The 26,587-nt window shown below is 37.6% G+C and overlaps 1 protein-coding gene across 5 annotated transcripts in view; it reads left to right on the top strand.

Moving 5' to 3' along the window:
* The window catches only part of LOC107741848 (dystrobrevin beta-like), a 55,023-nt gene extending 35,518 nt beyond the window's left edge, over window positions 1-19,505 (top strand). For 3 of the 5 annotated variants that reach the window (XM_016554644.1, XM_016554646.1, XM_016554645.1), the window contains 9 exons: window positions 10,519-10,609; window positions 10,852-10,937; window positions 11,747-11,860; window positions 12,752-12,848; window positions 13,037-13,057; window positions 14,677-14,836; window positions 15,499-15,588; window positions 15,671-15,724; window positions 19,364-19,505. In XM_016554644.1, the coding sequence (XP_016410130.1) occupies window positions 10,519-10,609; window positions 10,852-10,937; window positions 11,747-11,860; window positions 12,752-12,848; window positions 13,037-13,057; window positions 14,677-14,836; window positions 15,499-15,588; window positions 15,671-15,724; window positions 19,364-19,413 (763 nt within the window). In that variant the 3' untranslated portion in view covers window positions 19,414-19,505. Of the gene's footprint in view, window positions 1-2,138; window positions 2,214-10,515; window positions 10,610-10,851; window positions 10,938-11,746; window positions 11,861-12,751; window positions 12,849-13,036; window positions 13,058-14,676; window positions 14,837-15,498; window positions 15,589-15,670; window positions 15,725-19,363 lie in introns of all 5 variants that reach the window. The other 2 variants (XM_016554642.1, XM_016554643.1) reach the window with 2 other exon arrangements.
* Window positions 19,506-26,587: the final 7,082 nt, after the last annotated feature.

Below are 26,587 nucleotides of genomic sequence, written 5' to 3'. Positions count from 1 at the left end.
TATTTTAGTGACATTTCTTTCCAAAATGTAGATAATCGCGGGTTTTTTTTTTTTGACACAGGTTTACAACTAAACGGCATGGAGTAACTTCATTAGCTCTTTCAAAACTTTGTGATTGGCTTAAAAAATGTATGGAAATGGCTGTATGGAACATGTCTTATAGGTATTCTAATCATGCAAAGCTAGTTCAGACTGCAATCTGGTCAATTTTGAAAATATGTAGATTTGCACTTTAAGTATTAGACTATTGTTTCTGTGTAGGCTGCATTGTGTATAGTAATTGTGTTGTAAATGAAGCTCTGTTGGAAAAGGGGATTGTTTGCTCTGGATTATGACTAATGTGGGTGGCTGGAAACAGATTGGAGAAATTTAAATGTTCTTAGGGAAGAATATTGCATCTATTTCTGAGTGGCTGAAAGTACTGTACGTGCATCTAAACTGAGGAGCCGGGAGGCTGGAAGAGAGAGAGAGAGAGTAAGAGTGTGTCTGGATCGTCACCGTGTCACGTGACTGTCAGGTTTCCTTGGAGACAGCAGCAGTGTTGTGCATTGAGATGCTCCTTCAGTTGAGCACAGAACAGGACAGGCAGCTGGACAGAGCGGTCACCGCTTACGTCTCACCGCTTGACAGACGGCCACTCTTTGCCTTGCGGGAGGTGAGTGAGTAATTGCATAGAACAGAAGCGCTTTATTAATATAAAATGAGTCTTTTGTGGTTTTAACATGCAGTTATAGTAAAGGTCTAGCATGTTGTTGGGGATTTTCTTGCCATGTGTTGGATCACTTTGCTCGATGCTGGTTACTTTTTGCTTTAAGGTCTCAGAAGGATGCCACAGCTCGGCTGCTTGGATTGCAATATAACGATGTTTCACGAGTCGTGTGACATGATGCTAGCAGCCTCAGGGAACATTAACATTAGGACGTCTCATTAATGCAAATGCGCCGAACCTCCGAGCGACTGAACTAAGAAACAACATTCTTTGGATGTTTCCTTTCATTTGAAGAGATTGTATTGCAGCAGACAAACACTTCAGATATAAGCAGGGTACCCAGAGAAAACTTGGGAATATTGGGACATTTTTACAATTATGCTTTTCAGACTAAAAAGTCACTGAAAAGTTAAGGAAATTTCAATAGTTAAGATACATTTTTTAAGATGTGCTGAACTCTAAATTTCAGATCTCTATTCATTAATCATAAATAGCTGGAAAAAATTATGAAAATGTATTAAACAAGAGGTAAAAAATAGGAAAAATACACATGAACTAGACCCAACAAATTTGGTATAGAAACAGTTTTCACTCAAAAATTTTACAATTAATTACAAAGAAACTGTAAGTAACACATTGAATTAAACATAACATTTTAAAGTAGAAAGAATGAAATAGCATTTCCTTGTAAAAATGTATTCCAATAATCTTTTATTTTGATGTTTTATGTTTTAATGTTTTATTTACAATTTCACAAAAAAATTACAACGTAGTATAAGGAAGGGAAGTTTTTAATGTGGCGATTTCATATGAATTTGTATGATGTGATTTGTATGGAAATGTGTGATTTTTAGAAATAAAGTATAAGCATGAAGGTTGACCCCTAAACCTAACCGGCAGTGGGTCACAAGCAGATTGTATGAAAATGTACAAATGAGCTTTTGTGAATTAATAGGAGCAAAAATAGTGACTAGACAAAAAAACGGTTTATTATGTCAAAATTTTGGAATTACCCTTATCGAACTTATCGAATGAAGTGAAAAGTTCTGTCATGTGTGTCCATCAGGACTGACGGGCATTGAGTCCAGATGGATCCCGTGGCACTGTTTACTCACACAAGTTACCTTCTGCAATGTCACCCCCTCCTATTTCTCCCAACCTTCTCGGATTTCTGCAGCTTTAATTAGAATTCCTCCAAACCCTTTTGTCGTCTTGTTAACTTAATTAAGTTTGGGCAAATAGCATTAAATTAAAACGTGTGCATCTGGAAGGCAATTATGATGAGGAAGTTTAATGTGCGCTCAAACGGTGTACTTCAAAAATAACATCACTTCTTAGAGCGGTTTGATGTCCCTTGTGCGCTTGGAAAGCTTAGAGCGTCATCCGTAGGTTTGTGTCTATGCTTGACTTGAACTCTGTGATTTTGCAGTCAGCTGAGGCCAGTGGCCAACGACATGAACGATACCGTTCTCATTTCCTCCGGGGCGCCCACGCCTTCAAAAAGGTAAGCGTTCCACACAGGCTTCTGTCTGCATACTGATTGTGTGTGTGTGTGTGTGTGTGTTTTAAGCTCCTCCACTTAAGCCTGTTATGTAAAATGGCTTGTTTTGAAATTATGTTGCGCGCAGATGATTGTAGCATCTTTCTCTGGGCGGAATATTTTCCATGTTTATTGCATCACTGCAGAATTAGGTTGAATGTTTGCCTTTCAAAGGCAGATGACTAAAAGCATTGAATCGAGAAATTGGCCTGCTGTCTCCGAACCCTCTGCGCTTCCCGGGCTGGGCTGCAGCCCAAGGTGATCTGGAAGATAAACTCTGATGGAACGAAAGCCTTATCTTGTAAATAGAGAGTTGGTCAGGTTGGCTTTTTCTGTTTTGTGCTGTTGACACATGCCCAGGTTTCCAAGACAAATGCCTTTACTTGTAGTCAGTTAACACTGGTCTTTCAGGCATTGTGAAGTTTAAGGGTTAGATCAGCCAAACATGAAATTCTGTCATTATTTATCCATCCTCATGCCATTCCAAATGCTTCAACACTTGAGACTTTCATTTTTCTGCAGAAAACAAAAAGAGATTTTAGGCAGAATGTTCCTGCTGCTCTTTTCCATAAAATAAAAGCGAATGAGGACAGATGATGTTTCAGAAATGACAAAAAATGTGGAAAAAAGTACCATAATATGAATCAGTTTGACTTGAGCACTAAATTTCGCGTCTTCTGGTGCCATACAATAACTTTATGTGAAGAACAGAATGAATTTTAAATTGTTATACACTGAAAACCTTCCCAGTCATAGTTGAAAATGAAAATGAAAATTGTCTGTAATCAATCACTCACTATCATGTTATTGCAAAGCTGTATGACTTTCGTCTGTAGAAAAGAAGACATTTTGAAAAAATTATTAATGTGTGTGTGTGTGTGTGTGTGTGTGTGTGAGTGTTTAATACAAGTCAGTTGTAACCAAAACTGATTGGTTACCAGAATTCTTCAAAATATCTTCTGTAGATGAAAGAAAGTCATACAGTTTGGAATGAGATGAAGGTGAGTAAACGATGATTTTTGGAGGAACTGTCCCTTTTCAGTAACATTCATGATTACGATTTATGAAGAAAATGATGGTTAGATGAACGTGGTGAAAAAGTACAACAGTTTGTTTTACATTCTTATGCCAAGTTCTCACGCAAAGGTTTTCAGCAGCTGAAAAATGATCATGCTGTCACTCCAGCAGTATTTCATAACGTGACATTTATAAGAGATGGTTTGATGCAGTGTGTGAATTACACAGAAACTTTCAGAGGGATTGACTTGTTGATTGACTGAGATGTTTCCTGCACAGTCAAAATGGTCTCTAGCATTGTAAGCTTATCGTCAACAATCTTAAAGCTTTTTTATGATTTACATTTACACATGTTTTTATCTGAAGCGAGTATATATTTTATGAGTTCATGCCTTCTCTGTGAATCGAACCCATGACCTTGGCATTGCTAGAGCCATGCTCTACTTTTTAAGCTATAGAAATGTCAATTTCTTTCGAAAAGATACTTGCACCCAAGTGTCTCATGGTTTATTGCGCAACATTTTGTATTTTATTATACTGGTCAACTCTGGTGCAAACATTTCCATCAGCTGAAAATTCAATCCCAGTCTTTATAAGATCCACCATTCTCCGTTTATTTACAGCTGCTGCCAAAGCAGCCCATTCCTTGCAGGATTTCTTGTGGCGCACGCCTTCATTTCAACACATATTGGAAAGTAAGTTGTTACATTTGTTGTCATAGTGTCAGGCCGCTGACAGTATACTCAATATTGGATGAATACTAAAATACTTACCGAGTCTCAGAGCGACGCGAGTCATGACGGCAAATCACTTAAATGTACCAGATGTGGCATGTTTTGCACAGAGAGGGGTTGGCTTGTGTATTCTGCTCTAAATATAGCCCAGCGTCTAAGGCAGGACTAGTGGACGGGTAAACACTTCACCCTACATGAAGTCCCTCACCGTAAAGATCAGAGTCAGTCTAAAAGGAGCTGGCTTTACTTGACTCTTTAACCTCAGGCGATCGGAGATGCCATGCATTTAAATGAGGTCTGTGGTCGAGGGAGATTGTAGATGTTTCATCTCCGCTTCCATCAATAACGCGCCACTGGTTATGAAATCAAAGACACAGACTGTCAGACTCTCTGCTTGAACCTTTCACCCAACATCACAGTCTTACGTTACAACACATTGTTTGTGTGAGTACGATGTCAAGTGCTGGTAATGCCTGCGGCGCCAAAAATGTATGCAGAATTATAATGCACTTAATTCTCGTCTCGACTCTCGTTTACTGGAGTCTGCCAAAATGGAGATGTTAGGGGACACAAGAAGTGCTCCTTAGCATTCTTATGTAATTATGCTGGGTTCAACCTGCCACACTTGATTACGCTTGTTAGAGTCGTGATGATTTTCAGTAGTCGATACCGATACCGGTGAAATTACACAGATTACTAAAAGCATTCAATCGAGAAATTGGCTGCTGTCTGTGAACCCTTGGTGCATCTCAGGCTGGGTTACAGCCCAAGGTGATCCGGTGATCGTTTATTTGCACGTGCTATCTGCATTGTTTTAGCACCTCATTCGCTAAAGGAATTATGCAAATCAGGTAAAGCTGCAAGTGCATCAACAAAATCTGTAATGAATGCAATGCAACTTTCAGGCCGGTGATAAATTCTTCGTTATATGGAGGATGCAACAGACTACTGTGATCTGGCAAAGAACACTTTACTGGGACTCAAGCTCTATTTCAGTCCATTTAGCAACAGGTTCAATTAGATTGTGGGTGGTTAGTGATTAAGATACAATTTTATATCAACACAAGAACATTTTCACGATTCTAGTTACCTATTTTCTTCCACAGATTAAAAACGTTAAATATGAATATAAATAATAACTAATTATTTATTACTTTAACTGATTAATTGCTGAGGTATATAAAGAGTTATCAAAAGCTCGAAAAGTTTTGAATCTGTTAGATGTTTTAAAATGTTTTTGAAAGAATTCTATTATGCTCACCAAGGCTGCATTTGTTTGATCAAAAATACCGTAAAAACAGTAATATTGTGGAATATTATCACAGCCTAAAAGAACTGTTTTCTATTTGAATATATTTTAAAATGTTATTTATTTTTGTGATGCAAAGCTGGATTTTCAGCATCATTACTTCAGTCTTCAGTGTCACATGATCCTTCAGAAAAACATTCTAATATTCTGATTCGCTGATTTTCTTATTATTATGATCAATGTTGTAAACAGTTGTGCTACTTAATATTTTTTTGTGGAAACCCTGATAAAAATTTTACCGGAGTTTTTGATGAATAGAATGTTGAACAGCATTTATTTGAAATAGAAATTCATTATAAATGTCTTTACTGTCACTTTTAATTAATTTAATGTGTCCTTGCTGAATAAAAGTATCAGATGCTTAAAAAAATGTTACTGAGCCCAAACTTTTGAATGGTAGTGATACATTTGGAAAGCAGCCGTGTTTCAGTACTGTGGCTGTGGAAAATGAGTCTCTGTATTACCAAAGTACTGAAAAAGTTTGGTTTTGAACATTTTTCTTTTAAATATATTATCTTAGTATACTGAAGTACCAGAACTTTTGACATTGCTGATGTCTGCCATGTTGTAAACCGTGATTATATTTTGTTTGGACAGTAATGCTGTGCATTACAGCTTGATGAAGATGACTTTCCAAAATGACATTGCTCATGCAGTTTATAAAGCAGACAGATTTATGCACACTTGCACACAGTTACAAAATCATCATCTTGTTTCATTTCAGTAGTGACACTTGGTACAAACCTGGGACGTGATCGGGGTGACGCACAAGTGGCAAGCAGCCACGTCTATAAACCTTATGGCCAATCCTTATAGTCTAACAGCCAGATTAAAGAGAAGGCACGAGAAAAATTACTGCATTAGATTAAAAAAAAAAAGATTTATAAATGAGATTTTTGAAAGAATGAATCTTAAAGACTGTTCTGAACTACATTTGACTCATCAGCAATGAGGATTTCAATGAATTATACTATAATTAACAGCTAAATAATACACATGGTATAAGACTGAAATTTATTCTCTAATATTAATTATAATGTTTTTATTTGCTATTAAGTGGGTGTCACGTGTTTGGCTGTAGTAAGGAATCACACGACGAAGGAATACATTCAGGAATCAACTTTAATAGACATCTCAAGGGAAACAACCAAACATAAAATGTAAACGTATTCGAACAGGGACTAGAAGGATATTTAAACGCTGGGATTAAGGAGATAATTGACAAGATAACAGGTGAGCAGAATGAACTAATCAGAACTGGGTCACAGGAAAAACACAATGGTACACAAAAAGATCATAAATGTTACAGTGCGTTAATGTAAATGTTTGTTTTTTTTTACTAAATATTTTTAATGAAAACCATAACGTGTTTTAACACCATGTGTTCTTGTTTCAAATTGAGCAGTATAGTCAAGTCTATTACTATTGTGTGTGTATATATATATATATATATATATATATATATATATACATTTTAATGAGTGTGTATTTTGAAGAAAAATGTATAAAAAAAATACTACAACCCTTGATTTCTCTATCTTCTCAAATCATCAACAACAAGATTATGTGTGAAATGTTTTGGGCCTTGAACCTCATGAGAAGTTTTTCTTTCTCTCTCTAACTCATTTTGGGTGTGATTGCATGGCCTTGTAGGAACATCAGAGCTGTAGGCAGGACAATGAGCGCGAGCGAGTCTCTCTGCTGACGGTGCACCTCTCTAGTCGGGCCTTCAAGGACATGTGGCCTTGTGTAGAATTTATGATCTGCTGGGTCATGGCCAGTCTTGCTGCCAGAACAGAAATATAATTTTCCATTTGCTCCGAATGAGTTTTTAATTTGAAGTTAAGTGAGTATTGACCACCTGTCACTGGATGTGAAATCATAGACTCCACCTCTATCACAGTCTAGCTGTACAGAGAATGTTGATATGCTTTCCATGTCCTTTATCCACTTTTGCATTGGAAGAGGTCAGAGTATGCTTTTTATTTTTATTTTACATTAAAAAATTTCCCCCTTCAGGTCCATTTAGAATGTAAAATGTTTGTGACGTTTCTGACTTTTATATTCTTTTGACAAACTAATAATTATATGAAGTAGTTTGTTAATATTTATCATAATAACAGATGTTCACACTGTCACTTCTAGCTTCTGTATATAATTTTATTTTGGTAATAAAGTTGAGGTGGTGATCTGTTTTTGATAGTATTTTCCCATTTTTGGACTGTATAGAGGAAGCATGGAAGCTGTGCCACCCATTTTTAATTTTCCATAAGGGACTGCATGTTTGGACATTTTACTTTTTCTCTTGTACTCATTGTGTGGCTGGTGGATCACACACATGAGACTCCATTGTTATGATCGGTCTATAAACTTTAGATTGTGTTTGTTATTGTATTCATTGGTTTGCTTTGTTTTGTTTAGATGCACTTTTATAAGCACAAGTGTGTGTTAAATAATAACAATAATAATAATAATCTAATTGCATATTTTAATGTTAACTGTAATTTAATATGTAATGATAATAATAATAATTGAATATTTTTGTAATAATAATGATGATCATCATTGTTATTATTATCATATTATTTATTTATAATAATTTTAATTTGAGTAATTTGATCATTTGATTTGGAATAAAATTTACATATTCAGAATAACATTAATAATTACATATTACTGTAATGTTGCATGTATAATGTTGTGATAATACATAATAATTATTTTAATTTTAGTACATTTTAATATGTCAAATACAGATGTAATATAATTGAATATTAGTCTAATGTTATATGTAATAATAAATAAAATATTTTAATGTTATTTTTAAATGTTAATGTTTCAAATGCAATTTTAATAATTGAATATTGTTGTAATGTAATAATAAAATAACAATAAATGATAATCATCACAATCACCATTATTATTATTATTATTAATGTTACATGTTGTAATAATAATAATTATATTATTTTAATTTAGTAATGTTTAATATTTCGAATACAGTTTAATATAATTGAATATTATTATAATGTTATATGTATTATTATTATTATTATAAAAGTTTGCAGGGGCATATTTCCAGTTAAAACATTTGAGGAAGACCCATTTGTTTCTCCTAGGACACAGTTATTCACCCACCCCATTTTTTTTTTGTCCCCTGCTATGCACTGTTTTTTAGTGCACATCATTTTGAACATACCCTCTATTTGTTGAAAGTGCTCCTCATTTCTTTGTGTAAAGCTTTTTAATGAGAAAAAAATTACCCAGAGCACCTTTAAGTGTCAATATAATGGCCTAACAGTTGCTGTCAGGGTGCCATATCAATAAGAGGATTCCAGTGGATCATTCTCAGCATGACACTGATTATTATAAACAGCATGTCTGTCTGAGAGACGTCTGGCATGGAAACAACCCACTTAATGAATCACTCCGCTGAGACTGTGAGAGTTCAGGAAGGTCACGGCGGCGGGGCCACAGGGACTGACACAGCAGTCCAACTCTATGCAAGCCATTTATTATCCTATTGTATTATCAGACTAATATAATAGTTGTGTTATATTTGATTGATGAATGCAGTGTGTGCATTTTGATAAATGTGTGTTTTTGTGAGGTGTCTAACTCACAGAACATACACATTCACACATATGCACACGTGATTCACTCCTAATTGTAGAGCACTTAATGAGGAAGGAAAACATATGCTCCGTCATCTGCTCCAGCCATATGCCAAACCCTATAACATAAGAGCCAGCCACACTACCAGAGCCTATCCACTGCACACGTCTGCGTTCTGCATCCACTCAGACACAAGGTACCTGCTCTGAAGGTTTAAGGTGGATGAAAATGCTAATACTGATCTATTATAAATAATCTAATGTAATGATAAAAAATTAAATTTATATAAAATCACTCAAATTAAATGAACAATGACAAAATATACTGAAAATCAAATTTTTTTTATATTATATTATATTAATATATATTCTTGACTTTGTATGTAATAAATACAGCTAAATGCAGCTCACCCACCCCATTTTTTTTTTGTCCCCTGCTATGCACTGTTTTTTAGTGCACATCATTTTGAACATACCCTCTATTTGTTGAAAGTGCTCCTCATTTCTTTGTGTAAAGCTTTTTAATGAGAAAAAAATTACCCAGAGCACCTTTAAGTGTCAATATAATGGCCTAACAGTTGCTGTCAGGGTGCCATATCAATAAGAGGATTCCAGTGGATCATTCTCAGCATGACACTGATTATTATAAACAGCATGTCTGTCTGAGAGACGTCTGGCATGGAAACAACCCACTTAATGAATCACTCCGCTGAGACTGTGAGAGTTCAGGAAGGTCACGGCGGCGGGGCCACAGGGACTGACACAGCAGTCCAACTCTATGCAAGCCATTTATTATCCTATTGTATTATCAGACTAATATAATAGTTGTGTTATATTTGATTGATGAATGCAGTGTGTGCATTTTGATAAATGTGTGTTTTTGTGAGGTGTCTAACTCACAGAACATACACATTCACACATATGCACACGTGATTCACTCCTAATTGTAGAGCACTTAATGAGGAAGGAAAACATATGCTCCGTCATCTGCTCCAGCCATATGCCAAACCCTATAACATAAGAGCCAGCCACACTACCAGAGCCTATCCACTGCACACGTCTGCGTTCTGCATCCACTCAGACACAAGGTACCTGCTCTGAAGGTTTAAGGTGGATGAAAATGCTAATACTGATCTATTATAAATAATCTAATGTAATGATAAAAAATTAAATTTATATAAAATCACTCAAATTAAATGAACAATGACAAAATATACTGAAAATCAAATTTTTTTTATATTATATTATATTATATTATATCTTGACTTTGTATGTAATAAATACAGCTAAATGCAGCTAAGTAGTATATTATTAATAGAGTATAATAGTATTATAATAAATTATATTATGTATAATGGCTGTACTTAAGCTGCTTTGAACTATGAGTAGCTTATAGCTTGAGTAGCCACGTTTTAGAGTATCTTCCCCAAAACTGTTTCCTGATGGTCATCTATCATCTCCGATGTTTCATTACTCGTGTTGATTTCTGGAATTCACATCTGCCATCATCCGTCTCATGCTCCATCACTCTCTTTGCCTCTCTTCTTCTTGCTGTATGTATTTCTTCTTATTCTGTCTCTCTGTCTGGACAGTAGCACCCTTGAGAGTCCCAGCAGACTGGATGAAGAACATCGTCTTATCGCGCGATATGCTGCTCGTCTGGCAGCGGAGGCCAGCAACTCCACTGTGAGACTCAACTCACAAACACACTTAAATTACACCAATACTATACAACGGAAAGAAAAAAAAAACACCTTGTTGATGACGTTTTCAGAGGACACTTTTTATTTACTGTGTGGAATTAATGAAAATCTACAGCATGTTTATGCTCCATAACTAGGCAACGTATTTTTTTATGTGTTCATTTATCGGCATCTTTCTAATTAGTTTTGCGCATAATCAGTAATACTAATTATTTTGTCTTTCAGCAATGCCCTCCAACTGATCTGAGTTTCAACTTTGATGCTAATAAGCAACAGAGGCAGCTCATCGCAGAACTAGAGAACAAAAACAGGTGGGGTTTTGAATAGTTGGATGTTTCTTGCTTTGCAATGGAACTACATCTCTTTAAGCTAAATTAAAATAAGTCATTATGTGTTCATGTTTACTGTCCCATAAAAGAATAACAATAATTGAAATGCTGTAATCATGTAATATATTTAATTATTCGACCAATACAAACATTTAATATTTAAATATTATTAACAGTTAATTTATATAATAATAGCAGTAATAATAATAATTACTATTATTATTGTTGTAATACATTCAATAATTATTCAAACAAAACTTAAAGGGATAGTTCACCCAAACAAAACCAAATTAAACCCTGTGGCTCGTGATGATACATTGATGTGTAAAGACACGAAACGATCGGTCTGTGCAAGAAACTGAACAGTATTTATATCGTTTTTTTACCTCTGATTCACGCAATGTCCGAACTGTTCGAACTGTCCTGAGCGCGTGCGTTCTCAACAGCAGGCGCATGAGGCGTCTTCTTCTTCTTCTTCTTCTTGCTTTACGGCGGATCGCAGACTTATAAGTGCATTACCACCACCTATCTCTCAAATGGACCATTGACACTCTATCTACAATCTCAATTAGGAGCGTCAATGGTCCACTTGAAAAATTTAATTAAATCATTAAATTAAATATTTAATTATTATTTAGAATTAATATTTATTAATTACAATTATATAATAATAATAATGATTATTATTAATGAAGACTAAAGTGATTACAGAGACTGTGTTACATTAGAATTGAGTGCTTTCAATAGGTGCCAGTGAAGTTAATTTTGGTTACTGTGTTTGGTGCCTACAGGGAGATACTGCAGGAAATCCAGCGCCTACGTCTAGAACATGAACAGGCTTCTCAACCCACCCCTGAGAAAGCCCAGCAGAACCCCACTCTACTGGCAGAGCTACGGCTGCTACGGTACACAAACACATTCACACATTGCCTTTATACACGCATGTACAAAAAACAACAACAACAACCGAATGGATGTAGAATTAATCAGAGTTGTAAAGAGGAAGCATCCAACTTCAAATTACCCATAACTTCAGTTAACCAGAGTGTTTCAGAACATTTAAAAATATACCCAAGCGACTTAAGACTGGTTTTGTGGTCCAGGGTCACATTTGAATTTATTAGGTACATAACAGGTTTTAAATGGACTGAGTGGGATTTCACTCATTGTTCAAGTCATTTAAACGGAGTACCTTTTATGGGCACCAGAGGGCATGTAGGAGCCAAATTAGTTTTCTTAATAATATGTTGGTCTCATTAGATGAGTGAATGAGCACATTTCCATTATGTGCTGTTTTTGCCCTCCTTGTTTTAGTTTCATGGATATTTAGCCACATTATGTGCATTTCTGAGCAATCCAATCGATTTCATGAAGGACTTGAGTGGAAAGGGGTCATATTCTGCACTTTTGTCTTGATTTTTTTATGTTAATCAAGATTTCGTAATTTAGTTTTACATTTTACCATTATCCATTATTACCATTATTATAAAAGCTTTGTTTTTGGTACTCTACCTTTAAGAATAGTATATGCAATGTCCTCTACTTGTGGTTCTGAAGTCAATACCATTTTAGCATGAGCCATTTTTCCCACTTAGAGATTTTATAAATTGTATGAGTGGGTTGTGTTGGGAGCTTTGCATTATGAACATAGTACAAGGAGCTTTTTATTTCAAAAGAGCAAAGAAAATCCTGTTTTCCATCATATGTGCCCTTTAAGTCGTGTCTATTTGGCAGTCATTGATTTTTATGATTCATATGGTGATTCATTTATTCATTTTGTCTGTCATTTGGTTCAGGCACAGAAAAGATGAGTTGGAGAGGCGCATGTCGGCCCTGCAGGAGAGCAGGAGAGAACTAATGGTCCAGCTGGAAAGTCTCATGAGGCTGCTGAAGGTACGAAACTTGTTGGACAACAATTTGGCTCTTCATTTCCCACGGCATGTATGAAAACTTCATTTGTTTTCTCGTTCTGTGCTCACTTTTTGTCTCTCTTTTTTTTGGTTCACCTTTCTCTCTCCCACCGCTGTTTCTCTGACGTGTCTGTTTTCACTCACTGTCATCTCTCATCTTCTGGCTGACAGGATGAAGAGCAGAAACAGTCAGTAAGTGTTCCTTTAATACAGCTCTGCAATTCTGGAGTAAACACGCAGAGTCACAGCTGGAAAAGTTTGATCTAACATATGTGTTGTGTTTGGCAAACCACAGATATTTCCAAAAAGGTTGAAAATGGAAGAGGATCACTGACAAAAATAAAAACTTCTGTCATTATTTATTCACCCTAATTTTCTTTATTCTGTGGAACACAAAATGAGATACTATAAAGAATGTTAGGCTGCTCTTTTCCATACAATGAAAATGAATGCCCCCCCCCCAGCTCTGGAAAGAATGAAAATACTAAATACACTTTGAAATTAGTTCATGACTCATTTGACTTTGCTATCATATAACACTCACAGTTCATCTTTAAAATCTGTAGCAATCTGTAGCAAATCTGTTACTTTACTCAGCTTTGTGAATGATAAATGTATACAAAAATTGCTGAAATTAAAGGGGTCATATGATGCTGCTAAAAAAACATTATTGCAATTGGGTTGTTTTGACCCAGCGTTTGGGTTACTACCCAGAAGGTTGGGTTAAACATTTAACCAAACCGCTGGGTCAAAACAGCCCAATTGCTGGGTTTGTCCCTATTTTACCCAGCACTGGGTTGTATTTAACCCAGCATTTTTTAGAGTGTATGACCCCTTTAAATTAACACAAAATATTTACTCAAAATTCACTACAAAACATTGATTGTATGTAATCTTGTAATGTGATCTTTAGCGAATCTCAAAAAGAATATGCAGTTTTAAGGCTATGTACAGTATAATACTGTAATGCCTAAATTCACTTGCAGCATTTAAAATGTTTGTTTATTAGTGCCTCATTTTTAATTTATTTAGACAAAATTGCTTTATCAGTCATTGGCCGTGGCATGAAAATAATCATCTGTATCTGTATTTTAATAGTGGTGCATCCCAACTCTTTTTGTCATTTTTGGAGCGATAGTCCATTGTGTTCCACAAAAGAAAGAAAGTCATATAGTCTTGAACTGATATAAGGATGAGTAAATGCTGACAGAAATGTTTTTTTTTTTTACTGCTACAAAACTTTAAAAATGACTAATAAGTGAAAGTTGATTAATGAGAATAAAGCATGGATATCTCATGAGCTTATCGCAGACTGTCTCTGTGGGCGATCTCTGTCACGTCTGCTCCTCATAACGAGGACATGAAGCTCCCATTTCCAGTCAAGTCCCGCTGCTTTGTTCTTATGACCCAGGGAGGGACCACGAGCTGCATGTCTCCCTGCCAAATATCAGAGACCTGCTCTCCTTTCATCAGGGCTAAGCACCTCACGTCTAATGTGACTGCAGTCTGGCCAGCCATCTGCTGCCTGGCAGTGGGCCACAGGCCTTGGGCCCAGCATCAATCTGTGGGATAGTGCGGCCCTTTTCTACCATCCTTTTGCTCCTCTAATGGCACTTGCATGCTGCTCAGTGAGCTCTCAGGCCAAAGATGTATGCGCTATAACCTAAAGAAACAGATCAAATATCTATAGGTGTGTCTGAAGTAGTAGCTTTTTATTAGTGCTACTTGGGGAGCGAGGGACCAATGGAGGTTCAGGTTATTACACATGTAGTGTAATTTTTGCGTTCTCCTCCCTCATCTCTCTCCTACAGGCTCAGACGGGGAGTTCGCCCCACTCATCTCCCAGTCACAGTGCCAGCTGCACCATGCCTATGCCCATCCGCTCCACCTCAGCCGGCTCAACCCCCACACACACGCCACAGGACTGCCTGGCAGGGGTCGGAGATGACGTGCTGGATGCCTTCTCTCAGGGTGAGAAGTCTGAAGCTTTGCATTGACATTAACATCCACACAAGATGATTAGAAGATGTTTATAAGATGATTGGAAGATGTTTATAAGATGATGATTGGAAGATGTTTATAAGATGATGATCGGAAGACGTTTAGAAGATGATTGGAAGATGTTTAGAACATGTTTTTAAAGATGGTTAGAAGATGTTTAGAACATGTTTGGAAGATGATTAGAAATTGATTAAAAGATGTTTAGAACATATTTAGAAGATTATTAGAAGATGTTCACAAGATGATTAGAAGATGTTTAGTAGATGTGTAGAACATATTTAGAAGGTGCTTAGAACATATTTAAAATATCATTAGAAGATGATTAGAAGAGGTTTTGGAGATGTTAAGAAGTTTAGAAGACGATTATGAGATGTTCATAACAAGTTTACAAGATTAAAAGATGTTTAGGGGAATAATGTCTAAACCTATCTTTTCTATAAATAAAGACTTGGGCTTTTAGCACTAAAAATACCATAAATGTAGTCTATACAACTGTTATTGACTATATTCCAAGACATCTAATGCAATATGATAGTGAGGAACAGACTGAAATTTAAGTTGCTAAATTAATTTTGGATTGATATATTATAGCTCTGGATATTGTGATCTGAAAATGTTCCTCTTTCATCCAGGTGTACCAAGAAATCTCCGTAATGATCTTTTAGTGGCTGCAGACTCAATCACAAATACTATGTCGTCACTAGTGAAAGAACTTCACTCAGGTACATTTGTAGACTCACTTCTGTCTTCTAAGTACCCACTTCATGATTTTAGTGGTAATTGTAATGTTGATCAATTATGCAGTGGACGACGGTATAGAGGAAGAAGAGGAGAACATGCGAAATGGAAGGGAGAAGGGTGAGTCCCAAAGGCCTTGTTTGTCATTTTACCCTTATTTCTTACTTATTCCTTTACTTCTCTTCTCTCAGAATGACAACTGATATAATAATTAAAACAGTAAAGGCCCAAAGTCCATTTCCCTTGTAATAAGCTTCCAAGCTTTTATTTATAGGGATGCACGATATATTGGTATCGTATGAGTTATCGGCCAATATTAATGATTTTATATATATATATATATATATATATATATATTTAATTTTTGTACATTTACAAATTTACATACACTACCATTCCAAGTTTGGGGTGAGATATTTTAAAGACATTAATGGTTGTATTCAGCAAGGACGCAAATTGATCAAAAGTGACAAAAGACATTTATAGTGATACAAAAGATTTCAGTTTAATATATATTTTTTAAATTTCTATTTATTAAATAATGCTAAAAAAAGTTGTTTCCACAAGAATATTAAACATCACAACTGTTTTCAACATAAATAATAATAAGGAATGTTTTTTGAGCACCAAATATATTGGTGATGATCGCTGAAGGATCATATGACACTGAAGACTGGAGTAATGACTGCTGAAAATTCAGCTTTGCCGCCACGCCACAGAAATAAATCACATTTAAAAATAAATTAAGATAGAAAATAGTTTTTCACAATTCCACATTACTGATTTTACTGTATTTTTCAAACAAATGTAGCCCAGACTTCTTTAAAAAAAACATTTAAAACATTATTTAAAAACTTTTGAACAGTAGTATATACATTGGCTGATACTGAATATTTAATTCCGCACATTTATTTGTCACGATGTGCCTACTATGAAGGAGCGAGGAGACGAAGAAGAATCATCACAGACTTTATTTAACACAGAGAAAACCACACGTAGGACACGGGGATCGACATTAACAGACATTCAATACCGGACGACCACCTCAGAATAGGACACACTTTAAATACACGACATGAGGGGATGATGAGAAACAAGTCATCCTGGGATCAATAAACATAATTGAAACAGGAAACAGGAAGGACCAAATAAGGGCAAGGAAGGCACATGGGGAGCAAAACACACACAAAACAAGGAACAAAGTCTGACATTACTCCCCCCTTCTGGAAGGCGTGTCCCGCGCCGTAACAATTCCACCAGGGGGGGTGGGGGTGGGCACCCTGGATGCTGGTGCAGGACTGGGACATGGGGAATACCTCTAGGGCGGATCAGGCAGTCCAGGGTGCCATGGCGGCACATGGAGCTCAGGGGCGATGGCGGAGCAGGGAGCTCGGGGCGCCATGGCGGAGCAGGCAGACTAGGAAGCCATGGCGGAGTAGGCAGTTCAGGAGGCCATGGCGGAGCATACAGTTCAGGAGGCCATGGCGGAAGAGGGAGCTCGGGGAGCCCTGGCGGAGCAGGCAGCTCGGGGAGCCATGCCGGATCAGACAGTTCAGGAGGAACTCAGAAGGCCATGGCTGGACAAGGAACTGGAGCCCTTTCGGTGCTAGACACAGGGACTGGAACCTTCTCTGGGCTAAACTCGGGAACAGGAGCCCTCCTAACTTGGGAACAAGAGCCCTCCTAACTCGGGAACAGGAGCCCTCCGTGGCCTAAACTTGGGGACTGGGAAGTGCTTACAAGGAGCTGGCACTGGAGGGTGCTCTGGAGGAGCAGGCACAGCAAGGAGCTTTCGAGGAGCTGGCACTGGAGCGAACTCAGGGGCAGGAGCCGACACTGGCGGGCTTGGCTTCGGAACAGCCGACGGGCTGGAGAGTGCCGTGGCCGGCGGGTTTGACTGAGGAACGGCCGGCGGGTTGGTTCTGGCTCGGGCCCGGACACTCCCCAGACACCAGTAGATCCCGTCCCTCCAGCATAGTCCTTTGGTGTCTGGGAGGTCCATGGGGCGATGGTAGTTGGCCCCGAGCCAGAACAGAGAATTGATGGTGGCGTCATCCAATGCCGTCGCCACGGCGAGCCCGCAGAATTCCCAGGCGTACTCAAAGAAGGGGAGATCTCGGCGGACTAAGGAGGAGAAACGAGCAGCGATTTCCATGATCTCGGGGGGAAACAAACAGGAAAACAAAAGACTTTTGAAAACGGAAAACAAACACGGGGAGAGGGGGCGCCACTTACTGTTCTTGGTCCGGTATTCTGTCACGATGGAGCCCTTTCTGTGCTAGACACAGGGACTGGAACCTTCTCTGGGCTAAACTCGGGAACAGGAGCCCTCCTAACTTGGGAACAAGAGCCCTCCTAACTCGGGAACAGGAGCCCTCCGTGGCCTAAACTTGGGGACTGGGAAGTGCTTACAAGGAGCTGGCACTGGAGGGTGCTCTGGAGGAGCAGGCACAGCAAGGAGCTTTCGAGGAGCTGGCACTGGAGCGAACTCAGGGGCAGGAGCCGACACTGGCGGGCTTGGCTTCGGAACAGCCGACGGGCTGGAGAGTGCCGTGGCCGGCGGGTTTGACTGAGGAACGGCCGGCGGGTTGGTTCTGGCTCGGGCCCGGACACTCCCCAGACACCAGTAGATCCCGTCCCTCCAGCATAGTCCTTTGGTGTCTGGGAGGTCCATGGGGCGATGGTAGTTGGCCCCGAGCCAGAACAGAGAATTGATGGTGGCGTCATCCAATGCCGTCGCCACGGCGAGCCCGCAGAATTCCCAGGCGTACTCAAAGAAGGGGAGATCTCGGCGGACTAAGGAGGAGAAACGAGCAGCGATTTCCATGATCTCGGGGGGAAACAAACAGGAAAACAAAAGACTTTTGAAAACGGAAAACAAACACGGGGAGAGGGGGCGCCACTTACTGTTCTTGGTCCGGTATTCTGTCACGATGTGCCTACTGTGAAGGAGCGAGGAGACGAAGGAGAATCATCACAGACTTTATTTAACACAGAGAAAACCACACGTAGGACACGGGGATCGACGTTCACAGACATTCAATACCGGACGACCAACTCAGAATAGGACACACTTTAAATACACGACATGACGAAGGGATGATGAGAAACACCTGGAATCAATAAACATAATTGGAACAGGAAACAGGAAGGACCAAATAAGGGCAAGGAAGGCACATGGGGAGCAAAACACAAAACAAAGTCTGACATTATTGTCATCTAGTGCTCATTTAAAGTCTTTAAAAAACTAAATCTTTAAAAATACACAAAAAAAATCAATAACACTGTTAATCTTCAGCAAAATGAATATCCATTTTCATACTGTACAAGTGTACATTATAATGTGATGCCTAAATTCACTTGTAGCAGTATAAATATTTATTTATTTTTATTTATATAGACAAAGTAGTATAAATAGTATAAATCTTAATATCGGCCATTTATTTGTTCTTGGACATAGCATGACAATAATTATTGGATTATTTGAATTTTAATATCGGCGCATCCCTAATTATTTAACATTATTAAACATCCACAATTACCAGCTTATAGAATGTAGTCATTAGTTGATCATAGTTTCTTGGTTTGATTAAGGCCTCTTTTCTTTCTTCTAGCCGAGTCAGAGTAAAAGAATATAGAATACTTCATGTAAGTATAAATAAGAACATTGTCTAGTCCTGCCCTTAATGCCAAAGTTAAATGTGCAAATTACTGTGGAGCCGTCATGACCCCCTAACCTTAAATTTGTGTTTTGTCCAGTGTCATCGCTGAAGCATTCTGGGAAAAGGCACTCCACCCCTTCATTCTAAGACCCAGGAAAGAACCAGCGACATCAAAACCTCCCTGGCATTCGCACATAGACAAATGCATGCTCTTACCCAGCTGGGTTTCACTATGTGAAACAAATTCTTCATCAAACTTTGCACCATTACCCATGAGAATGGCTTGTTTGTGCTTTCTTAAAAAACCTTTATGACTTTGTGATTACTACTCTCTAAAACGAACGCACTGTGCATCTTCATGACGTCACTCAAATGGATCTATGCTGTAGCTATTTTTCCAGATGTCCCCCACACAGGAAGCTTTTTTGTATAACTAGTGATGATTTTTTGTGTTTTAATGCATGGAGTGGCTCTACTGGATAGGTGAAGAGGGTTCGTATTTGCTCTGCATGTGACATTTATTCTGATTGACTCGAGTGATGCCTGCACCGTCACTTCTTGTAGTCTTCTGATCATCAAACTGCTGCTTCTGCCTCACACACATCAGAACCACCATATATCAGGGACGTCTCGTAGAGCTCGCTGTTTGTCTGGGATTTCCGCTACTGTGTTAAGTTTAGCCCGTCATTGTGGCTGTTGTTTTAGTGCTTTGGTATTGCCTCTTAGTTTAGAGTATCGCATATGTTTCTCTCTGTATTTTTAGAGAGCATAAAGGGACTTTAATGGAATACGGATATATGTTCCGTATATCCATAAACCAGCTTAGCCAGCCATCTTTGAGTGCACACGTCTCTGTAAAAGTTATTTCAGAAGCTTTATTGAGTTTGTTATTGTGTAAACTCGTGTGAAATAAATGAAACCAGTGCTCAGGGACTGTTGAGAGAGGAACACGGTAGCAACACTTGTGAACAAATGGGTGGAATTTACTTTGACACCATGAAGGTCAAATGTCAAAGATTAGCACAGGTCATAAAAACTTTATGGAACGGATGAGTGTGGAAAACAGGATCGTTGTATGGAAGCCTATCTCTGCCACATAAGACAAAATGCTTAGGTAAATCATAATTATGGCATAGAAATGTGATATGACATATTAAGTCATAACTATGAGATAAAAGTCGAAACTGTCATAGTCAAAATTATGAGATAACAGACATAGTTATGACAAAAGGTTGAAATTATGAGATAACAGTCATAATTATTACAAGTCAACATTGAGATAAAAATTCTTGCCATTCAATTATGCCATAAAAGCGTGAACATAAATATTAGATAAAAAGTCAAAGGTATGAGATAAAAAGTCAAAATTATGTGGAATCATAATTATGACAGTCCAAATTTCAACTTTCTATCTCCAAGTTTGGCTTCTTACCAGAATTATGACTTGGTATGTCATAATTTCGGCTTTTTGTGTAATTATGATTTTTAGTTCATAATTATGATTTACAAAAACAAAGGCTTCCATAGTGTTGCGCATCAGACGTGGAAAGGCGGTGTTAAGAAGAGGACATGCTTAGAGTCTAAAGCTTTATTGTCATGAGGAAGACAGTTTGACTTACTGTACTTGAATCAGAATGAATTCAGGTTCAATAATTACATTTATATAATTATTATAAGTATGTAATTGTGTTATACTTGTGATTTGTTCTTTGTTAGTTTGGTTTCAAGTAAGAAATAATAATAACCATCATTTAAAAAAAAGTTTTGTTTATGACTGCTAACATTTGAATGTCAAATTAAATCCATTGAGCAACAGTTTGAAGTGAGTTTTGGTGTAGAATATTCAAATTCTTTTACATTTATGAGGGTCAATAGATGAAATGATTCATTCACTGTTTATTACTTTTCTAAAATGCTTGTAATTCTGCAAAAGGAAGTCTTTTGAATGGCTACAATATGAACAGTGAGGTCTCATTCAACGCTTCTGTTATAGTGAGTGCAATCATATATATTTGCCTTTTCAAATCAGATTTTACATGATCATAATGCTTGTTTTGTGTTTCAAGGAAAGGAATATACAATGCAGTTGGGCATTTTTTGTCATTGTTTAAATTTGCAAAGTACAGCTTGAATGACAGCGTTCCAACATTTGCTACAAATATGAATGCAATCTTCTGATGTAGGTGTGTGCCTAGATGTACTGTATAAAGTGCTGTATAATATAAAATAAAATATTCTGCACATGTGCAAGTCAGCCCTTAGATAGGAGTTTTAGTATGTGACTTAGTCGGAATGCAGTCATTATTTACCTGTGATCTTTGGGAAAAAAATATTGTTCTGCCTTTAAAAATTGTGCCAAACTGTTTGCCAACCTGTAGTGTGTCCTTTAGGTATTTGTTCTGTGTATTTGTGTGTGTTAAAACCACAATTTATTGATTATGAATTTACTGAAGCAGTCCACAGAGAGGGTAACTAATGACGGGGTGCCTTAAATGGTTGAAACACAATACAGTTTAAGTGGAAGGAACCCTGCTTGTAATCAATTTCAAGCATCATTGTGAATTTATATGTTACAGATGGGCCTCCAACGGAGGACCTCCTATGTTATCAAAGTTAGACGAAACAATATTTCAAGAATGAAATCCACACCATCAGGTTTTCATTTCTTTGGCAACTCGTGATTTTATTGTGTTTAAAAACCCAAACTGTCAGCTGAAGCTACAAACACTGTTTAATTATTTCATTTGATGGCTTTGCTACTGTATACAATCATTGATTGCAATGGTTTATGTTCATAGTTGTGTTTATGTCACCCCTATGTCTTTTTGTATACTATTAAAGGGTAAAATATATGAAAAAAACTTCAAAGGACAATGAGTGTTTGTGTGTGTGCCCACAGAGTAATATATGAGAGTAATATCACAGCTCCATTAGGATTAAGTTCAGATCTGTCGTCAAAGGGGTCCTGTGATGACGGGGCCACCCATAAAATTAAAATGTGAATTGAAGCAGCGGCCCTGATTGAGTTACAAAAATCAGCGTATGAGTTATTTACCATTATGCCACAGACAACCATGAAAATTGTACCTTTCCTAACTCCTTAATCTCATGTCATTCCAAGTCCATATGACTTACTTTAGTGCAACACAGAAGTAAAAATTTGGCAGAATCACTTGTGTGCAAAAAGATGCAATTAAAGCAGTTTTTGTTTTTTGGGAGTTTTCGGGAAAACATGTAAAACATGAGACGGCTTAAAGGGACAGTTCACGTCATAATTTACTCACTCTCAAGTTGTTCCAAACCTGAATGAATTTCTTTCTTCTGTTGAACAGAAAAGAAGATATTTTGAAGAATGTTTTAACCAAACAGTAGCCATTGACTTCCATAGTATGGAAAAATGCCGTTAGTTTTGTGTTCAACAAAAGAAAGAAATTCATGCAGGTTTGGAACAACTTGAGAGTGAGTAAATGATGACAGAATTTTCATTTTTAGGTGAACTATCCCTTTAAGCTGTATGCTATTTAGAGTGCTATCCAATTATATAACTATTATCCAGTACAGTTGAGTTTGCACATTTACTGAACATCCTGAAATTTCGGTTCAATAAAAGACCTTATAAATCACTTTTAAGGCAAGTCTATGCACTTGGCCACCGTCTTTGTAACGCCCCCAGGCAGCTATTTCCAGTTATGCAAGTACAGCTGCTACTTCTATAAATTGTGTTTCTTTAGCTCAAATAAATCTAAACCAAATTGTTTTCAGGTCTATTATTTATTATTTAAGGTGATGTATGGAGCCCCACAATTCATTAATTAATTCCTACGATTTATTAATTAGTTCCCTTATCTTAAGTAAATCATGGCCACGTTGTACTAATTTGTTCCCCCAATTTATTAATTCGTGCCCTTGTTTTAGTTAAATGTGGTTAAAAGTTTAACTAAATTAAAACGAGGGGACAAATTGGTACTGCCTACTGTGTAGGAACGAGGAGCGAAGAGACGTGGGAGAATTCACAAAATACAGACTTTATTCACACACATAGCACAGGAACCTTAGGACGATTTAAGACAGGATGCAGGACTAAGGAAAACACAGGGCTTAAATTCAGGAACTAAATGGGGATCACCTGGAAACAATGAACATAATCAAACACGGGAGAAACTGGGTCATGGGGAGCACATGGGGAGCAAAACACAAGACACGGAACACAGGGGCAGTCCAAGGGCGTGACACAAATTAAGTTGTAGAAATTAATTCTTAATTCATGTCCATAATATCCTTTTTTTTCTGCATGTTATTCTGGGGCTCCAAAGTGATGCCTTCAGCTCGTCTATAAAAAAAACCAACTGTGGGCATATAAAAAAAGCCAACCACATTCTGTTGATGTATGAACATATGTGACAGTAGCCCCCCAAAAGTCACAATGAATTGGAAGTGACTGCCATGACATCATTACTGTAATGACAACCGTAATTACCAAGATGACAACACGTGACATTCTACTGCATTCTATAGGTGCATTCACGCCATGTCATAATTAACGTAATTGCGAGATACCAACTTTGAAAAAGCATTTACGTCCTCGTAGAACTCGTAATTACAACTTGTAAACTGGAAATTTTCTAAAAGCTACGACTTGTACCATGTGACCACTGACCGCCTCAGATTAATTTAGCTGCTATGTTTAGGTGTTTATAGTGTTGCCATAGTCCAAAAATGTGAACAGCTCCGATTAGAACGTCACATGTTGTCATCTCAGAATTATCGGAATTATGACATGGCGTGAACATGGCGGGACATGATTGGATGTTGACATGTGGGCATTGCTTTAAAAAACGAAGGCAGATTTGCAGGGGCGGGGTTTAAATAAGCGGCTAAATGATTGAAGATGTCCTGCCTAACGTACATATCCAGAGAAGAGACTGTCACATTCACTGGAAGGTCTAGTTATGACAATTTGATTCAAATTTAAATAAATAAATAAAAAACATACAAATATAAATAGTTCACAAGATCTACAACATGCATTTAGAAAATCGATAGGGTGATTTTTCATATCATGCTGACTTTAAGGAAGACTTGGATCGAACTGGATGCCTCTCTGACAAGCAAACCCATATGTTGATTTCACGCAGATGCCATGTTGAAATCGAAAGCGAGGCTCTGGTGGGAAGAAACCTGGAAGTAACGGTAAACCAACCTGAACCTGTTGCTACCGTGATTTATGAGCCTAGATGTGGGCCGAGGAGGCATGTCGAAACCCATGAGCTTTATTTCTGAAAGGGCACAGCAAGTGGATAGAGGTCTACGGGTGTATTCACACCTGTCTTGTTTGGTCTGATTGAATCGAACACAAGTTCGTTCCCCCCCTTGGTGCGGATCTTTTGGGAAGATGTGAATACAGCAATCGCACTCGGGTGCGGACCAAACAACCGTACAAACAACTTGTAAAGTGAATTTTGCATCCGATGACCCCTTTAAACAGCCACTGGGTCCGTCAGACTGGGGAAATTTTTGCGGAACTGGGACCGAAAATATTTAAGACCCATTGAATCTGAATTTAAGACATTTAAGACTTTTTAAGAACCCGCGGCCACCCTGTTAATGTGGGGACACATTTCAAGTGAGAGCGAGGTTACATTGTGTTACCTTGTAAGATACATTGTTACAGTTTTCATCTCTGGCAAGCCATTCTTTGTAATCGTCTTTGGTGAGCCAAATATCTTGAAACTTGCATTTTCCAGGCATCACGTTTCAGCGGTTTCAGACTATTTTTGCAATGTTTAACTGTGTGTGTGTGTGTGTGTGTGAAACGATGAGGTACCATCGTAGTAGATTCATGCGCGCGTGAACGTCATGGCAACGTACAACACAATGTACCTCACGCGGGAAACACTTAACGTAACGGGTAAATGCGCGTAACTAACGTAAATCAAGCAAGCTAATATGCATAGGCCACGAAGTGTTGGTGAAATAACACATTAGCGGACCGGAGGGAATAATATGGATTTTTTTCCAGAAAACTTCGTGCACAAAATAAATTCAAGCACTTTCAAGGACCTGTATCTATGTAGGCTTATTTTCAAAAACTTTCCAGGGCCTTGAAAATTTTTTTTCAGATTCACAAACTTTCAAGGATTTCAAGGACCCGTGGGAACCCTGTGTTTTACTGTAAAATGAAATGTAATTTCTTATTAAAAAAAGAGATCCTTTGTCAGTGGAGCTTAAATTTGTCAGGAGAGCACAAACAGTCCACATCTGGATGAGTGAACCACAGAGTGAAAATCATAAGACACTGACAAAAATGTAGTATAAATTAATGTGTCAGATGACACTCTCATCTTCAAGAGGGCAGTCTCTGTCTGTGTGATTTCATCTAATCATGGTCATGCAGAGTCCCAAAAACAGCTAGACCTGTTATAAGACACAAGATAGCAGAACATTGTCATATTAAAAAACATTACAGATTTCATTCATAATTCCTATTATATCTATCCAATTTGTAGCCAACTAATCTAATATTATTTTATTTTGAGTCTGAACACTAGAGCACAGTATGTAAACACTGTAAATTATACAAGAATTATGTAACACTAAGAAATGACATCAAGCAGTGAATATACAGTATATTACAATATCTTTGTTTAGATAATGTAAGAGTATTTGTAATGTGACAAAACAATACAGTACCATCACATTATTCATTCAGATAATGTGAATCACATGATTAAAGTGTTTTTGATATTAATAAAGTTGTTAATTGCTTTGTTGTAGTTTTTAATTTTTTAAAATTGCATTATGGAATGTCCAGTTAAGGTTAGTGTGACAAAACAATACAGTACCATCACATTATTCATTCAGATAATGTGAATCACATAATTAGAGTGTTTTTGATAGCTGCATCTAATTGGAATAGTTTGTGTAACTTGCGAAGATATCGTTAGCTGACTAGCTAATGTTAATTTGCTTACCTGAAAATTAGGTCTACATCTCTTATTTTTACAATCCATTCCTGACCTGATTTTGACTCACTGGGAAAGAGGGTCATATGATGCGATTTCAAGTTTTCCTTTCTCTTTGGAGTGTTACAAGCTGATTGTGCATAGATAAGATCCCTGAAGTTGCAAAGACTAAAGTCTCAAAACCAAAGAGATATTCTTTATCAAAGTTAAGACTCTGCCACGCCCCCCTAAAACGGCTCGTTCTAACACGCCCCCACATATCTACCTCACCATGTGGAAATATTTGCATAATGCCGCCCAAATGTGCACGCAAAGAAAGAAGGCGTGGTTTCAGGAACCGCAGTTAGTGTAGAAGCAGC

The sequence above is a fragment of the Sinocyclocheilus rhinocerous genome, unplaced genomic scaffold (genome assembly GCF_001515625.1).
Source record: "Sinocyclocheilus rhinocerous isolate Xijiao unplaced genomic scaffold, SAMN03320098_v1.1 scaffold1157, whole genome shotgun sequence".
Lineage (NCBI taxonomy): Eukaryota > Metazoa > Chordata > Actinopteri > Cypriniformes > Cyprinidae > Sinocyclocheilus > Sinocyclocheilus rhinocerous.
This window is presented reverse-complemented; position numbering and strand designations above follow the sequence as displayed.